The 17,300-nt window shown below is 58.0% G+C and overlaps 5 protein-coding genes across 5 annotated transcripts; 2 read left to right on the top strand and 3 right to left on the bottom strand.

The window, feature by feature from the left end:
* Positions 1 to 1,650: 1,650 nt before the first annotated feature.
* HRG_11128 (aldo/keto reductase family domain-containing protein) lies at positions 1,651 to 2,967 on the top strand (the record flags this gene model as incomplete). Its single annotated transcript, XM_044869598.1, has 6 exons — positions 1,651 to 2,039; positions 2,084 to 2,153; positions 2,219 to 2,394; positions 2,445 to 2,531; positions 2,590 to 2,823; positions 2,880 to 2,967. 6 exons carry the CDS (start codon positions 1,651 to 1,653, stop codon positions 2,965 to 2,967), a joined length of 1,044 nt encoding a protein of 347 aa, XP_044715549.1.
* A 1,033-nt stretch (positions 2,968 to 4,000) lies between these two features.
* On the top strand, positions 4,001 to 6,227 carry HRG_11127 (kinesin motor domain-containing protein; the record flags this gene model as incomplete). The annotated part of the gene is made up of 3 exons (XM_044869597.1): positions 4,001 to 4,211; positions 4,282 to 5,883; positions 5,980 to 6,227. The coding sequence occupies 3 exons, from the start codon at positions 4,001 to 4,003 to the stop codon at positions 6,225 to 6,227; spliced, it is 2,061 nt and encodes a 686-aa protein (XP_044715548.1).
* Positions 6,228 to 7,621: 1,394 nt separating this feature from the next.
* Positions 7,622 to 8,011, bottom strand: HRG_11126 (uncharacterized protein; the record flags this gene model as incomplete). The annotated part of the gene is made up of 1 exon (XM_044869596.1): positions 7,622 to 8,011. The coding sequence occupies one exon, from the start codon at positions 8,009 to 8,011 to the stop codon at positions 7,622 to 7,624; it is 390 nt and encodes a 129-aa protein (XP_044715547.1).
* A 1,560-nt stretch (positions 8,012 to 9,571) lies between these two features.
* On the bottom strand, positions 9,572 to 12,688 carry HRG_11125 (subtilase family domain-containing protein; the record flags this gene model as incomplete). The annotated part of the gene is made up of 12 exons (XM_044869595.1): positions 9,572 to 9,719; positions 9,785 to 10,020; positions 10,096 to 10,183; positions 10,230 to 10,311; positions 10,369 to 10,478; positions 10,539 to 11,389; positions 11,459 to 11,521; positions 11,578 to 11,632; positions 11,704 to 11,794; positions 11,885 to 11,948; positions 12,012 to 12,374; positions 12,491 to 12,688. The coding sequence occupies 12 exons, from the start codon at positions 12,686 to 12,688 to the stop codon at positions 9,572 to 9,574; spliced, it is 2,349 nt and encodes a 782-aa protein (XP_044715546.1).
* A 647-nt stretch (positions 12,689 to 13,335) lies between these two features.
* Positions 13,336 to 15,454, bottom strand: HRG_11124 (ZIP zinc transporter domain-containing protein; the record flags this gene model as incomplete). Its single annotated transcript, XM_044869594.1, has 7 exons — positions 13,336 to 13,916; positions 14,018 to 14,270; positions 14,410 to 14,522; positions 14,596 to 14,720; positions 14,824 to 14,958; positions 15,035 to 15,139; positions 15,291 to 15,454. 7 exons carry the CDS (start codon positions 15,452 to 15,454, stop codon positions 13,336 to 13,338), a joined length of 1,476 nt encoding a protein of 491 aa, XP_044715545.1.
* Between the last annotated feature and the right edge of the window lie 1,846 nt (positions 15,455 to 17,300).

The raw sequence follows: 17,300 nt of genomic DNA, 5'->3' as shown, positions 1-17,300 counted from the left end.
CTTCTATTCCCTAGGAGGGGGTTTATAAATATATAAAAGTCGAGATTATTTGCGACATCTCGTATATCATGAGCACGCTGGTAATACCATCGTGACCGCTGCTTAGCGTCGCCCATAGGTATATCCCATCATCCCAATTAACAGCGTAGAAAAGCCTTAACCCGGTACTGATCGATTCTCTCAGGTCAAACCCTGACCGCCACAAGACCCGTTAGCTTCCTGAGATAATTCGGCCCTTTTGCCTGTCCGTGCCTTTATAAGTACTGTAAACTAGGCATGCCCCTCATTCCTATTGATACATGCTTTGCAAGTTTGACTCGACCAGGTTCATTCCTCTGCCTAGTCGCTACACAATTCTCGAGAGATCTTGCAATTCTCACTGCTAGCAAAATCTTCTCCCGCTTGCTTATAGTGTCCCTCCTCGCAGAAATTCAATGTGCCCAGGCAACTTTGGAGTCGCTTGTTGACCTCATTTGCCTCGAGCGCAGCAGTGCACTACACATGCTTGTCTATCTTCGACTGGCTCCTGGATATTTTTTTGTCGGAGGCTCGTCACGGTAGATACTTTCCAAGTTCTGATTTCTCGTCCTCGCTTGGTGGGCCAAATCATGGGAAGCTACGGCCTAGTTAATGGCCGCAGCGTGCCATGTGGACACAGAAGTGCCAACACGCCTTCCAATCTTACTGATCCGCCAAGCGACATAGAGCTGGGAACCAGATGCGACTCGAGAAGAGGAAGTCCTTCTATAGTGCAGTGCGGGAGGAGTGAAGGTGCCAGCAGAGGCGGCTCGGTTAGATTGAATCGGATGAGGACTTATACAAAGTCATCAACTGACACAATTTAGGACTCGATTAACAAGCAGATAGCTTACGCTATCAAGCGCACACAAAAGCAGGGAAGTGTGGCTGGTCAAGGCGCAGCGCCGATACTACATATTTAGGTGTGCATATTCCCTGCGCCTACGTTGCAAACTGTGAGGAAACCACTAGGTTGTGCAGGCAAAAGTGAAGTGACACTCCGACAGATGACCTGGAAGTGGACCCTATATGCCATGGAGGTGCTGGTGGCAGCTGACACAAACTATAGCAGTGGACTATTCCCACCACATCACAAGCAACATAATAGCCCCAAATTGAAGCTATTCGCACTACACTTTTCGTTACAAGCCTATAAAGCTACGGAGTCTCTTTTCGCCTGTTTGTTTCCCTCTCTACAGGCAGCATAGGTAACTGTCAAGCTGGTAAAATACCGCTACACCATGCGAAATGAGGGCACCCCCAATAGAGGTGTTACTAACGCGTATTATAGGCCCTTTCTTGTCCTGATAGTAACATATAATGAAACTGCCAAGGAACAAGCCTTCGCCTTCGCCGTCCATACAGAAAGGCCAAATGCAGCCAACCCAGTATACACTTGCCTTTGCTACTTAAAGAGCTACAAGCCTGTAGACCAAGGCAATAAGGCTATCGCCAAATACTATAAGACAAATACATAGATAAACTTGATGCCCCTTCCAGCTAGGCCTGAAGTTTAACAAGACAAGTGGACATCCATTTGTCCAACGTAATAACGCATAAGTAACTTACATACAATACTTGAAGTGGAACTTGCATAGATGTATTTGTAAGCCATCATTGTTTGCCTCCAAGATGAATAAGAAATGTCAACCAACCTCTCCTTACCTTGTCTTCCGCCTGACATCACACCCACATCGACACGCTCTCGGCTGCTCCGTCTGCCATGGCTCCCATCCTCTCCTCATCTTCGGCGGTGCGTCGATTGGCTACGCGTACGACAGGCCCGAGGCCGTGTCGGAATTGCTCAGGACGCTCCGGTCGCTGGGCATCACCCGGGTCGACACGGCTGCTCGCTACCCACCAACTAACCCCGGGGCTTCCGAGCGCCTCCTGGGCGAGGCTGGAGCGGCCACACAGGGCTTTGACCTGGACACCAAGATCCTTTGCTGGGGCGACGGCTCAGGCACTCTCGAACCTGCCGCCATCGAGAAATCGCTCCACGAGAGCCGTCGGCGCCTGCAGTTGCGTGACGCAACGGTCAACGTGCTCTTCACCCACATGCCAGATCCAAAGGTCTCCTGGAGGAGCAAGCCGCCGGTCTGAATGCTCAATACAAAAGGGGTCTCTTCAACAAGGCAAGGCCTTCGTCGGTGCTCTTTTCTGAAGAATCGGACCAAGAGTCTGACGTTGCATGTACCAGCTCGGCGTGTCCAACCTTTCCCCAGAGATGCTATCCGAGTTTCTCGGCATATGCGACGACAAGGGCTTCGACAGGCCGAGCGTGTATCAGGGGCAGTACAACTTGATATTCCGTGGAATCGAGACGACGTTGTTTCCAACCCTCCGCAAGCACGGAATGACTCTTAATGCTTACAGGTAATGTCTCCTTTCTTCAATGAACTGGGCCTTTGGTTCACGCATCACAGCCCTTTGGCTGGAGGCTTCCTCAGCGGTCGGCTCTCTGCCGGAGAGACCGAGGGTACCCGCTTTGCAGAGGGAAACATCATGAGCCAGTAGTTTTAGGACCCAGTACGACAAGGAGGAGATGCATGACGCTATCGATCGTTTCAGCAAGACAATCGAACCCCTGGCAATCTCCAACATCGAGGCGAGCATGCGCTGGATCAGCTCTCACTCTGCTCTTGGGCCCGATGATGGCGTCATCCTTGGAGCGAGCAAGCCGTCGCAGCTGGAGCGGAACCTCGAGGGCATTGCCAAACACAAAACTCTCAACTTATCCCCGGAGAGCCAGCAATGGGAGTCCCCGAACCTTCAGCTGCAACACCAACCTTGCAATTGTTCAGGGTACACCTCGGTCATTCAATGGCAAGACGATCGTTTTGACCATCTTGCTCATGAAGCCGTGCGTGCAAGCAGTGGGACAATCGCGAAATCGCCCGACGGAAAGGAACACTGCTCGACTTTGTGTTTCTCAGCGATGCGACCTGAGACCAGAACCCTATAGCTAGCTATGCTAGTGAGAATGTGGACATGTTGTGCGTTGTTGCCGAGCTCTATGACCCACTTTAGGTTTTCCAAAGACTTCAGGGGGACGGGTTTCTGCTGGATAAAGTATAGGAGATGCTTAGGCTGGCAAGGTCGAAATGCTAGGATTCCCGAGATACTAGAATTATCAAGACGCTGGGATTGTTGAGTTGCTAGGAAAGTTGAGGTACAGGGAAGACTGAGATGCTAGTTACCTTAGTATATTTCAAGGCACATAGTTTACCTGCTATTCAGGTGAACTACGGGTAGTTATAACGTATAGTACTTGATACGCGAGCCAGATAGACAAGCGAGCTGGACACTCAACCGCCGCCATCTGAAGGTGTTTCAAAAGAAATTTAGCCTCAGAGCGTCAAATCAATCGAAATCAGCTGGAATCATCTTGCTTAGATGTCTTTATATCTTACAAGTTCTTACGTTATGTTAGCCTCGTTAGGCAGGCCGCAGGACCAAGGTTCTGACAAATGTCTGCATCTGCTTAGGTAAACCTACCGCCGCATATGCCCCTTGGGAGGATAAACGGTAGGGGCCTCTTCGCTGAGCATACCAGCGGGGTTCGCCCGGCTCACTCGCAGTCGCCTGATTGGCCGGGGCGCTGGAGCCAAGCACGCATTTCCCTCTGTGTCCCGACGCGGGCGTTGCCCGGCAACCAGAGCCAAGTTTGCTTTTGAGCTCGTCCACCGTTCCACCATCCCTGCCACAGCTTTTGCCGGCAGCCAGCCACATTACAGAATAACGGCCAGACGACAACCGACGCCTTTTCGTGCGGACCCGGGCGATTGCTTGCATGCATCGGTAGCATCTTGGCGTCTCGAAGCTCAAGGGGCTTGCTCTCTCGCGGGCGGCGCAACGGCCTCTTCTCCCTTCCCCCGTTCTCGCTTCTTCTTGGCCCCCTTTTGCTCCTCTGCGGCCTGTCCCTCTTGACAGTCTCTGACGTCTTGACTTCGCGCCTTCAATCCTCCCACCGGATGCCGCAATGTCCATCCGGGTCGTCGCGAGGATACGTCCGCTGCTGGAGAAGGAGCTCGACAAGGACATGATTGTGCGATCCGACAGGGTAGAGCCGGGCAAGCCTGACACGATTGTCAAGATTCCGAATCCCAAGAACGAGGCCGAGGAGTTTTCCTTTGCCTTCAACGGCGTCTACGACCAGCCCACGTCCCAGGAGACCTTGTTTACTTGCGAAGGTGCGGGCCCGTCACCATGCAGGCACACACGAGGACCAGCACGAGCTAACATGGCCATGAAAACCCCCAGTACAACCGCACCTCAAGTCCCTCTTCCAGGGCTACGATGTCACGATATTCGCCTACGGCGTCACGGGCACGGGCAAGACGCACACGATGCGAGGCGGCCTCAAGCTCGCGGAGCGCGGCGTCATCCCGCGCCTGCTCAGCGGCATCTTCCGCCGCGGCCGCAAGATCGCAAAGGACACGGCCGGCCAGACGACGGCGCGGGTGAGCCTGTCGTACTACGAAATCTACAACGACAAGGTCTTCGACCTGCTCGAGCCCCCCGAGAAGCGCACCCCGGCCGGCCTGCCTCTGCGCGCCGAGGCCAACGGCAGGACCGTCGTGGCCGGCCTCTCGGAGCGGGCGTGCGAGGACCTGCGAGACTTTGAGAAGCTGTACATCGAGGCCAACGCGAACCGCGTCACGGCCGCCACCAAGCTCAACGCCCACAGCAGCCGCAGCCACGCCATCCTGCGCGTCAAGCTGACGCAGACGACGGGCGGCGCCGTCCTCGAGAGCACCGCATCGGCCATCGACCTCGCCGGCTCCGAAGACAACCGGCGCACCGACAACGGCAAGGAGCGCCTGGTCGAGTCGGCGGCCATCAACAAGAGCCTCTTTGTCCTCAGCCAGTGCATCGACGCCATCTCGCGCGGCGACAAGCGCATCCCCTACCGCGAGTCCAAGATGACGCGCATCCTGTCGCTCGGCCAGAACAAGGGCATCACCGTCATGATTCTCAACCTGGCCCCGCTGCGCAGCTACCACCTCGACACGCTGAGCAGCCTCAACGTCAGCTCCCGCGCCAAGCGCATCGAGGTCCGCGAGATTGAGAACGAGGTCGTCTTCAAGCAGGTTCCTAGGGCGAACCCGGGCGTGGCACCGGGCGGCATCGCCCGTCAGCCGTTGCGGCCGCTGGCCAACGCGCACAACGTCCACAACGGCAACATGGCCGCCAAGGCCGCCGAGGCCAACAAGCCGGTCAAGGCCTTTAGCGTCTACACGGACAAGGCCAAGACTTCGTCGTCGGTGGCGGCGGCGGCACGTTCCGCCGTCGGCGCCGCCAGTCTCGTGCCGCGCCCGAGCACGCACAAGCGCCCCCTAGAACACGAGCAGGCTTTGAGGCAGGCCAAGGCCGCCCGGCCGGCGGCAGAGGAGCAGATCACCATGTCGGCGGCCGATATTGAGGCCATGGTGGAGAAGAAGGTCAGCGAGATGCTGGCAGCGAGAACGGCGGCCGCCCCCGCGTCGTCGTCGCAGGCTGGCCCTCAGCAGGCCGACTTGAGCGAGGCGGTACAGAAGCGGCTCGAGGCGCTCGAGCGGCGCGTGGAAGGCGACGACTGGCGTGGCGACACCAGGTCCGATGGGCTCCGCTACCTGTTGGCGGCCCGACAATGCAAGCAAAGGGGCGACGACGCCGCCGCGCTCAGGGCCTACGAGATGGCGTTGCCGTATTTCCCCGGGCAGGCCAAGCTGCTGAGCAACATTGAGCGACTGCGGTCTGCCTTGAGCGCCTCGGCTGAAGACCCACTCCAGTCGGCAAAGGAAGGAAGACGCGCCAGGGCTACAGTCCATGACGACGAAGAGTGGGAGGAGGGGGAGGAGGAGGAAAGGGGGAGCGACGGCGGCGAGTGGAAGCCTCGCAGCAGAGCCAAGCCCAAGTCAAAGCCGAGGCCGACGTCCCTGCCGGCCATTGCGGACAAACATTCCCCCTCGGCTCCAGCATCGCCACGCACGAGACGGCTCCTGGATGTGGTCAACTCGCGAGACATGGCGCGGATCCGGGGCCTGGCGGGCTTCGGCGCCAAGAGAGCGCAGGACCTGATCGACTATCTGGAACTGGCGGCGCTCGAGGCCGACGACGGGAGCGGCGGTGGCAGCATCGAGAGCCTGGAGCAGCTGCGGGCGCTGCCCGGCATGGGCTGGCGGACAGTCGAGAGGGCCCATGCGGGCCTAACGACGATGACTTGAAGCGCTCAGAAGCGGGAAGCTATTCTTGGCTCCTGGCCTCCCGGTTTTTGGGCATTGAACAGCGAGTTTTGGGAGGGAGGCGCGGTTTCAGCATCAGGTGCGGTGATGGGCTTATGCGCGTCGTCCTGTTTTCTTCTTCTTCTTGTTCATTATCTTTGGCCTATTTCGAGGACGATGTCGTTTCCTGTGCGCTGCAGCGGAGTTTGGGTGGGCGTTTGCTGGCCGCGCGACGGTCGAGGCTGCATCGGCTTCGTTAAGGTCTGGCTTCGGGGGAGGGGGGGGGGGGATGAGCATTGCGCATAATTCTTCTTGTTTTGATTTCCCCTGGGCATCATCACACCGCTACGCCCAGTGTTTTGACTATATGCTGCGGGCTTGGGATGAAATGCCTGACTCCGAGAGTCGTGTTCGAATCGTCTGATCCTGGACCCCTTTTTTCTGTCCCTCCCCGTGGCCGAGTCTACGTGGAGATGCTCTGGACCCTCGTCGATGGCGGGAAATTCATGCCTCAGTTCCACAGCGTACAGTATGTATGCGAGCGTATCCATTCGGCTTAGCTGCAAGGAGGGCGCAAAGCTTCTTAATCCACCATCTGACTTTTTCCTTTCCACGGCCGTCAGTGCGAAGCCACCCACCCACCCCCTTTTCCAAATTAACAACACCAACGCAGCCGTTACAGACTGTCGAGGCCGCCGTCGCCCGAGTCAAACATGGCCTGTCGCACCAGCGACCAAGAGCGCTGCCCGTCTCGGGACCCGCCGCCCTTGTCGCAAAATGCTCCGGGGCGAGACACGGGCCTCGTTTTGGGGGCGTGTTGCTCCAGCCCGGACCGGACGATTCGAGGCGGCTGCTGTGCTTGGTCGAACGCATGGGGAAAGGGTTCACAGGGCCACCCTGTCGGCAACATGCATCCGTATTTCGGTCGCGTGTACACACCTACACGGTACAACAATGTACATGCTTCTCTCCCCCCAGACTGATATCCCGTCATTCCTTCGGGCCGTAAACATCGGCGTCTCGAAAACCCCCAGCTCCCTCTTGCAACCCCTTCCTAGCCCCCTCTTCTTTTCCCAGTGGATGAGGCATGAGGCTGTGTAGTCCCATCCGTGTGGGTATCCGTCCACACTGCCAAACTGCGTCCTTACCAGCGCGAAAGCCCATCACCTTGAGCTCCAGAAAATCAGAGAGAGCATCGTGTAGTAGTAGTCGTCGTCGTGAGAGACAAAGTCGCCATCGGTCGTGCGCACCGGAACAGGTTCATCATGTCCCAGTCCGCAGCCCCTGAATCGCCCCCCTCTTTCGCACTGTTTCCGGCTCCGGAAAGGTCACACCGGAACGGCGCCGCAATGTGCCGCCCAAACAGCAAGGAATACCGCGTAACTTCCCCCGTCTCTCTATCTGATCATGCTGGTCTGGCGTTCAATGACCTGCGGCCTGTCCTTGCCAAAGGTGTTTCCAAATCCAGGCATTGAGCTGAAGCGGTTCAGTCTCTTGCGCTCGGGCGGAGGGGATTGGACGGCCTCGGCGACAGTCATCATGGAACCGTTGTTCCGGGCGGCGGCGGCGTCCGCGACGGCCTTGTCGCCGTGGAGAGCGTCGACACGAGTTGTGCTGGAGTCGGTCGACGAACCGGTGCTGTTGGGGGTTTGGTAGACGTACTCGCCATCAACGTAAATGGCATTGGAAACAAAGGTGGAGCGGCGGTTGCGGTGACGGGTGTAGCGCTGCTCGAGGCGGAACAGCTCGAGCTTGGCCTGAATCCGATCGATGAGGCTTTGACCCATGGTTGCAGAGGAGCCCGGAGTAGCAAGGGGAGACGGTATGTCGCCGGAAGGTGATGTGTTGGAGAGAAGCGTTTGTGATGGCTTGCCGACTTCGTATCGACGGGCAAAGCCGTTGCAGTGGCCGGGTTCGAAGCCGTGCTGGCTGCGACTGGTATGGGGTTTTGGCAGTTTGTAACCGGCGGTTTGTGGGGGAGCCTTTGGACTCTCGAGACCGGTGATGGAGGGCGTTGCTGTCCGACGTAAAGGAAAAATAGGGAGCGAGGGTGGCAGTCAATGGGTCGGAGGATGGAATCACCAGGATTCAGGTTCGAGACGCGAGGCCAGGGCAGACAGGAGCTTGTTGGACAAGGAGGGCGTTTCAACTGCGTAGTGAGCGACAGACTGTGAAGGAGATGTGATGGGAGCTGGAGAGAGCGGGAGGAGCATGATTAATTAAGAGAAAATGAGCGGCAGCGAGAGAAGAAACACGACGTTGTAGGGGAAAAAGAAGCCGGCGTGGAAGAGGGGGGAGAAAGACTGGGGGGGTTGCAAAAGAAGACAGGGGACCGAGGGCGTTACAGGGGATGGCCGAGAGGGCGGGACGGACAGGTGGGGGGGATGGGGGGGATGACCAGTCTGGAACCTCGACTGTTGCAGGGCTCGCGTCGCCTGGACAGGCAGCTGTTACGGGGGCTGCGCCCATGTACCGACGCTGAGGCGCGAATAAGCAAAAGACAGGCAAGGCAGGCAGGACATCCATGTCCCGACGCTGCGGTGCACAGTAGGACAAGAGCCGAGACGACGTTTGTGGTCTCCTTGCTGGCAAAAGAAAGGCCACACATAATTAGGTAATTAATCAAGCCACAGACGAGTAAGGAGCCTCAGGCGCTGGTGCCTTCATCCATCCTCCTCCTCCTCCTCAACTCCTCTACTGTGCTGCCGTGTGGGAGACGGGGGGCATTGGGGCATTTCTTGCCGGCTCGGTTCTCACCGGGGCAGCGACCCTAATAAAATACACCAAAACGCCCAAGTTACAGCGGGCAGGCACCCAAGTAATTACGAAGTACCGGTAAATAGTCTCGTTGCGAGGGGTCACGTGGCGTCGCGCATAGGGCTCTGACGCGCATGCGCCCACACGCAAGCCACAGCCATGACTTGCCCCAAACTTGCCCCAATCAGCCCATGCACGTTTCTTTGTTGAAAACCCACCAGCTGAACGCCTCTTGTCATTGTCGTGTCCATGGTCTCGGCTGCAGCACCGCCAAAGTCTGTCTCCCGCCAAGACCCAGCATCGGCAGCGGTGACGACTCGACTCAGCCAAAACCATGCCCGAACCGTCGTATACCGTCCATCGGGCGGCCTCACCGCGAGCTCCGAGACCTCAGTCGGCCTCTTTGTCACTCAACAACCGGTTGCGCCTCGCTTGAGCCAGAACAGCTCCCGCTAGAACCGCGCCATCCCCACGACTCGAATGACGAGCCCGACTCGCGGAGCGATTGGCTGCACCGAGCCGTCTTCCTCGCCCAGAGCTGCCGCCAGCTTCGTCCCTGCCCTCTTCTCCACCGTCGGCCTCGTCTCTACTCACCTTTGACCCATTTCATCACTTGTCCGCTTCGCCCTCGTGCGCGCGGCACGGCGAATCTCAAGGCCACGCGCACCCATGGGCAGGACGTCCCAGTGGTCTGCAGAGTGGGGGTCCCCATACGGTCTCAACGCCGCAAATCGCATCCTGTTAATACCCGAGGCCGGTCAGCTCGCGCTCCAATGCACCCAAGTCGGAGAGAGAGCGCCCACGTGTAATTCCCCGGTGCAATCTGCGTTCGGTTGGTCAGCTCGCCAAACCAGCGGTACGACATCTTGCCGCGGGGTACCCTGTTGAAGGGGAAGCCCGTCGCTTTGCTCTTGTTGTTGTTGTCGTCTCCCGCCGACTCCTTCAAGACTGGAACCGCGGCGACGGAACCGACGTAGCCGCCTTTGTTCGCCTGTGGCGGGTACACCCAGTCTCGCTCTGTCCAGTTGCTCGCGAAGATCTGGAAACTTGGTCAATGGCCGGTTCAAAAGCAGGCATCTGGGCTCGCGCCCTCTCTGGGGTCGGAGCGACTGACATCCCACCGCAGATTGGTGCATGGATACGCGAGGACTGCCTTCAATTCCATGTACTTCTGCGTGTCCATGGTCCAACTACCGTCACGCCTGCATCAGCGTCTGGCGGTAGTGCGGCGTCTCAAGGTCTACCTACGTCCAAGTGCCGTTGTCGTTGGCGGTGCGGTTGACGTCTCGAAACATGGTGGCGAACGCCTTTCCCGTGTCGTATGCAGCCCCTGGTCGTCTTGTCAGCAGCGAGTACGGCATGATCGAGCCACTCTATGCTCCGTCACCTGCGTATGGGATGCAGAGCTCCTCCCCGTTGTCGCCCTTGATCCAGATCTTGCCGCCGTATACTGGAAGCATGGAGTCGTTGGCTTTCAATGGAAGCGAAAAATTTAAACTAATAGAATGCGAGTTAACAGTGGCGACCTTGGGCAGCCTGACAACAGTTCAGACCTACACGATAGACTTCATCTGCCCGGCCCTCACGACCTCAGGCTTCGGGAGGGAAATGACTGGGTCCAAGCACGAGGGCCTGAGTTTGGGCAATTTTCTGATGCCATCATGGCCATTGTAGATCTCGACGGCGGATTGTGACTCCACCTCGAAGCGGTACTTGACCTTGTCCTTGCCCTTGTTGACGATACCTACTTCCCACTTGGGCTGGAAACGCCTCGTGTCTCGCAGGGCAATGGGCTCGAACATGAGCTCTGTGGTGTAGCCAAGGACCTTTCCCGCGTCCACCAGGCCGGTTCCTACCTGGACAGGGGGGGCCGTTGCGTTCTCCAAGGACGTCTGGTTGTCCAGAGCCGTGTTTGCAGACCAGCTGACGCTCTGCCCGCTGCCAATGATGCGTTTTGCCAAGCGGCGCGCAAACTCGGAACCGTGAATCTCGCGCCCGCCGCGCTGGCCGATGAAGAGCGCGGCCACGCCCGCGATATACGGCGCAGCCATGGACGTGCCATCCAGGGCTTTGAAGCCCTGTTTCAAGGCCGTGCTCATGATTTTGACCCCGGGGGCCCCGATGTCCGGCTTCAGCCACAGCTCGTTTGTCGGCCCCCACGAGGTAAAACGGGCCGGAGTGAACCGAACTCGCTTGCTCTTGGCATCCTCGGTGATGTTGATGGCTGCCACGGACAGGACCCCGCGGCCGTTACAGCCATTTCCCGAGGAAAAGGGGCCGTTGTTGCCGTCGTTGCCCGCCGAGATTGTCACGACAACTCCTCTGCCTACGATGCGAGAGGCCACCAGGGACCAGGGACCATCGCTGAAGCCGCTTCCCATGCCAATACTCGAGGTGATGATGTCGGCCTGAGCCAAAGGTCAGTGATGGGCTCAATCAAGCAAGACGGGCCACCAAGGCGGGCGAGTGATGGATACCCCGGCACTATAAGCGTCGCAGAACGACTGGATGATGACATCTTCGGTAGTCCCATTACCGGCCTACGTGGTTATCAGCCTCAGCCATCCAGAGCGCGAAGCATGGGCCGGGTCCATACGTCGTCGAAGACCTTGTAGGCCAAGAGCTGGGCTTCCGGCGCCACACCCAAGAACCTGTGCGAATGGAATGCAGTCAGAACCGCACCAGCCTTTGGCGTCTAGCATGCGGAGAAGCAGCAGCCTACCCATCGGCGTTTCCGCCAACGATACCCGCCACGTGCGTGCCGTGCCCGTCGTAATCCACGGGATTGCCGTCAGGTTCCGGTTGGTGTTCCCCTGGTGGAAACCAACAAGGCCCAAGTTAGCCCTCAACACCCTTTTGCCTCCGTTGTTGGCTCCCGGCAGACCAGGGGGAGGAGTGCGCACATTTACCGCCCACAAAGTCGTAGCCTCCCATGACCCTGCATCCAGGTCCGAAGCACCCCCCGAGCTTTATGCCGTTAGCCGTTGAGCCGGCCCCCCAGCCAGAAAACACGTGTGATTCTACGCATACCGCCTTGTGCGTGTAGTCGACGCCCGAGTCGACAATGGCAACCTTGACCCCCTTGCCGGTCATGCCCGCGGCGTGAAGCTTGTCCACGCCGGTCCACCGATGGACCGAGGCATTTGCAGCCTCGGCTCCGCGGGGAGCGCTCTTGACCGTCGGGTGCCGCACCGTCGGCGGCAGCCGCACCGTCCGGACCGGCCAGGCGTTGATGACGCCGTCGATTCCGCGCAGTTCCTCGACGCTCTCGGCCTGCGCCTCGACGACGAAGCCCCTGAAGAGGCCGCTGCAGTTGAATACCTGGTAGGCGCTTGAGACTCGGGGGGCCCCCGCGGTCTCAGGTTGCCGAATCAGGTTGGAAGTGCGAAAGCCCTGTAGAGAGAGTTTTTGTGTGTCAGACCAAACACACGGCACGCGCTTTATCGGGAACCCAGTGCCGGGTGGTTTTAGGTAGGTATTCTAGGGGTCATGTGCGAATTTTGTCTTACCGGCTGCACCTCGATGATGAACTTGTTCTGCGTAGATCTCGGCCCTCGCCCAACATGGCGGCGTCTTGCCCGCCGAAACGCCTCGTCCCGCAGATGCTGCTGCTCTTCTCTCCCGGCGGCGACGGCGTCGGGAGCCGACACCGCCAACACCAGCACCAGTGCCGAGCAGACAAGGGCGCACAGTCGCGGTAACTGCATCGTGTCCGACTTCAGGGGAGAGTTCAGCCGGGGAGGAGGGACGCGCGCAAGACGCTCAATGTATTCACCTTATATATACCCAACCTAATACTCATTAACGTTCCTCATCCCAGATTCGTTGGGGGTATATTATTGGGCTTGCTCAGTCAATTGTTTTTGGTTTTCGCCACGTCGGTGGGTTGAGATTAAGAATCGGGTAGTTCAACCGTTGAAGAGGGGGGCGAGTTTGAGTTGCCCAAATGGGCGCATGCTGCTCCGCCGCTAAACTGTTCTTTTAACGGCCAGAAACAATATTGCCAGAGCTATCAGGCAGCTGAGAGTCCAAGGAGGCTCTATGGGGTCTCTTTTCCCTCTCACACACTTTCCGCCCCTCTTCTGTTCATCACGCATGCTTAAGAATAGCTCTCATCAGTTCAAGAACTGGTGTCATTAACAAGACTAGTATCCATTCATATTAGTTACAGTACCACGGACTTGGTCGTCTAGCTATATACTGAATCTGTGTCTGAACAATGGGGGAATGGAGGGCCCGCGCTATCCCGGCCTGCAACCAGCTCAAGCTGACTCTGCCAAGCATCACCACCGTGGGTATCAAATTCTTGTCGAGGTGCGGTCAATAAAATCGTGTCCATCATCAAGCGGCCCTACTAGGCCCATTTTCCAAGCAGACTCATCAGGGCCATGCCAGCCACAAGACCGAACCCCGCGAGGGTGACGGTGAGCATGTTGGCATCGGCCAGCTCAGCCCGGTGGCCATGGGCGCCCACCATCCAGTCGGCCGCCCACATCTCGACCACGCCCACCCAGACGAGGATGCCGGCCGAGAGGGCGTCGAGGGTCCCGATGGCGATCAGTGTCGATCTATCGTTGCCGTTGAACTTTTGCAAGACGCCGATGCCAATGGCCATGCCAATAGGAGTGATGAAGGCAAAGAGGGCCGCGAGTCCGAGCTTCTTCTTCATGGAGAAGCCGGTGCTGGAGGCCAGGGGGTAGGAGGACGCTGACGAAGACGAAGGATCGGCGACGACAGCCGCGGCGGCCGACTTATCGGCGTCTCGGACGTTGCTGTTGGAGGTAGTACCAGACGAGTCGTCTCTGTGATGGTCGGTACCGAGGGTTGCGATCCGGGTGCCGAGGGCGAGGCCTTCAAAGACTTGGTGGAAGAGAATGACGACAAAGAGGGTGACGAAGAAGGAGTCGCCGGCAACGACGAGAGTGAGGCCGATGACTTTGGGGGGGGACAAGGTCAGCTTGATCAGCAGAGGTGGTGGGATGCAAGACTCGAGGAAGATGAAGGGGGGAACACGATTTTCCAAGGAGGCGACTCACGGAGCGAATGGAAGAGGATGCCCGCCTCCATGACAAGAATGCTGACCACTTCAGCCGACAAGAGGGCATGGGCCTTTTCCTCGGCGGTGAGGGCCGAAGAAGACTTCGTCTTAGCCTGGACGATGCGCTGGCCGATGTACTCGATGAGAAAAGAGAGGAACAGGCCGGCCATGAGGATGGCTGACGTGGTGCCCTCGTAGCCGAGCTGGCCGAGGCATTTGTTGCCAAACATGAGCGTGGCATGAGTGTAGAGCTGCCAAGAGGGTTAGCGAGAATTGAATGCCAGCCAAAGCAGCACCCTCTCCGTGGATGATGGAAAAGACACGGAGAAAGCAAGGGAAAGATGAAAAGGGCATGTGCTGCAGCGGAGAGCACGAGAGCGTCCAACATACATGAACAAACGCCGTGGAGACGATGATTCCGGTACCAAACTGCTTGAGGACGATGAAGGCCAACGTGAGCTTCCGTGGAAGAATGCTTTGCAAAAGGATGGGGGCAAAGACACCTGGTGCGAGACAAGGTCAATAGGAGCAACAGAATCAGGCCTTACGCCCAAGTCCAGAGATAGGGCAATTTACCGAGGGCACTGGTAGCGAGGATGGCAAACAAAAGACCGACTCGGAGGCCGACGTTGTAATCACGCTTGGCACCCTGGCACTGGGACCCGGAAGCTGCCTCGTTCTCGTCACCTCCCACGCAATGCCTGTTTTGTTTTCCGAACAAGTCAGACATGAAACCTTGATTGCGAGAGGAAAGAGAAGAAGAAGCGGAGGAGAGGGGGTTGTTTCAAAGCGGGAGAAACGCACTCGACGCCGGCATGGAAATGGCAGTGCTTGTGGCCGGCAGAAGCGTCGCCTTCGGACCCGTGGTCCTGGGTTTCGGCGGCGTTACCGGCCTCGGGGCTGACCTCTACATCCTCGCCATCAGGACCGATACAGAACCTGGGGGTGAAGAAAAGGAGACAGGTCGTTAGCCAAGTCGAAGCGGTCAAGGGAAGCCGGCTCTCTGGAAGCTTACATGTCGGAGCCATGATGATGGCAGCCGGTAAACTGCGCGGGAATATTCGAGGTCTGCGTAGGGGTCGTTTTCACCACGAACTCGGTTCCTCCCGCTATACAAGCTCTGTATTGTTTTTCGAAAAAAACTCAGTTAGATTTCCAAGCCAAAGCTGTAGTTTCCAGCTCCTCCAAGGTCCCCAATTGCCAGCCCTGGCCAGTGAAGGCTGAGAGGGAGATGAAGACCGAGGACGAGAAGGAGGGCTTGGAAGACGAACAGTTGCGATCCATGAAGGTGGCAGCCAGTCACGGCGGTGACTTCGGGGGCGGCGGAGCCGGTGGACGAGGGCGCCGGCGTTTGTCGGGGGAACAGTCGGTCGGCGGCGGCGATGCTGTGCCAGAGGGCAAGGCAAGCGCACAGCTTCTTCTGATTGACGTACATGGCTGCCGGTGTCGGGGAAAGCCGTGCCTCGCTTTTTCTGGTGGCCGATTTCCGCCCTTTTTATCCCTTTGCGCTTGGTGGTTTGTTGGTGCGCGGGGGGGAAAACAGAGTTAAGCTTATGATGAGCCCAAAATACTTGGCCAGGCAAGCCTCGACTGCGCAGGAGAAGTCTCTTGTGCGTGCGCCGTCGTGTTTGATGGCGCTGATACCTTTTCCTCGCACTCTTCCTCTCACCCTCTCACGCTTTCTCTCCCTTGGAGGATTCTTCAACGGGGACGATGGGAAGACGTGGCGGAGGTGAGAAAAAAGCGAACGAACAAGGGGGAAGAGAAATGGGACGGGCAGGGGGAGATGGATATCGAGCAGCGGTTGGTTATAACCCAAATGTGGACACGACGGGCATCAAGGCGGCGAGGCTATCAGACTTGCCCAGCTTTCTCGTCCGGGCCATGGGACACACGGTCCAGGGGCCCGGCTGCATGCCTCCCCTCTTCTCTTCTTGGTCTTCGTTGTCCTTGACCACTTCTTCCCCCCCTCCCTGCCGAGCCGATCACTGGGGCCCCCGGCCGGAGCGAGGCGAACAGATGGTGGCCTTGGCGGGGGAGCCGTCAGTTGAAGCAGGCTTTTTGGGACGACTGGGACGGGGAAAAGAGGGCCAAGCAAGGCGTCGATTGGAGAGGGAGAGAGGGAGAGAGAGTGAACAGAGAAACAGAGGGGCGGTGGGGACGAATGGGAGAGGTACATACGTTGAACCTTGATGGCCCACGTTGATGGGAGAGGGGCGGATGGGAGAGGGGCGGGCGGCAAGAACCTTGATGGGCCGCCGCCAGAACGGCAGCCACCGATTCGCCTTGTAATTAATTAGTCAGTCATTGGACATGGAATACGAAGTACTGTACAGCGGAGTTGCAGTGAGACACGGCCTGGAAAATGTCGAGAAGCGCCTATTCCAAAGGAGGGGGGGGGATGGATTCATGCGCGCACCTCATCAGGGTTCCCAGGCCATCGTGCTTCGTCGTCTTTTTTACACATGACAAGGTCAATCCACACAATGGATCCCGCATCCGTGGGCCTTGACGGCCTGGTTGTCGCCAGCCTGTTGTCTTCAACAAGTCAGTACCAGCCCGGACATGGTTCATTGCAACCTCACCGGATCCTGTGTCACCGCCGCCCCAGCTGGCCATCCGTGTGGTAGCACAAGGCAATAATATGCACACGATGGCATGAGCGTCAAGAAACGTCCCGCCGTCTCGGTTGGCAACCGGTCGGCGAGGGTTTGTTTGCTCCCCCTGTCTGACTTGCATGAGGTCGATGCACCCGGCTCGCAGACGTTACCGCTCCTTGTCGACTTTTTCTGTTGTTGCTGTTCTTCTTCTGCTGTTTCCCTCGGCCGCTCTCCCTTTCCCGCTCGTTGGAATGCGTGCAACCATTCACCAACCAAGTCGAGGCCCGCGAGACGTGTCGAGGTCGTCGGGCTGCTCGAGTCGAAGCGGGTAACGCCGGCTACAACCATCCAACCACCTCGTATGCGTTCCTCATTCCACCAATGCGACCTGCTTGAGCAATATTGAGCCGAGAAACGTTCAATCTATAAGCGGATGCCACCAACCTGGCTGATCGCCCGCCTCGTCCTTGCCGGCTAGGAGTTCAACTGCATGGCCGTGCGTTGCTGAGCCTACGGCCGGGTTGTTTCCGACGATGACGATTTTCTATGACAGGGCGTTCCCAACTGCAGATGAGCAGGATGCCGCGACTTGTCCTCGAGCTGCGGAGCCATGTCCACGAGAGTCTTTCACTCTTTTCCCAATTGTCGTTCACTCGAGAGCGTACATAAGCCAATGGCAGC

Source organism: Hirsutella rhossiliensis, assembly GCF_020360975.1.
Source record: "Hirsutella rhossiliensis strain HR02 chromosome Unknown scaffold00018, whole genome shotgun sequence".
In the NCBI taxonomy this organism is placed as follows: Eukaryota; Fungi; Ascomycota; class Sordariomycetes; order Hypocreales; family Ophiocordycipitaceae; genus Hirsutella; species Hirsutella rhossiliensis.
The sequence above is the reverse complement of the archived record's forward strand: the minus strand, read 5'-3'. Positions and strand labels throughout refer to the sequence as shown.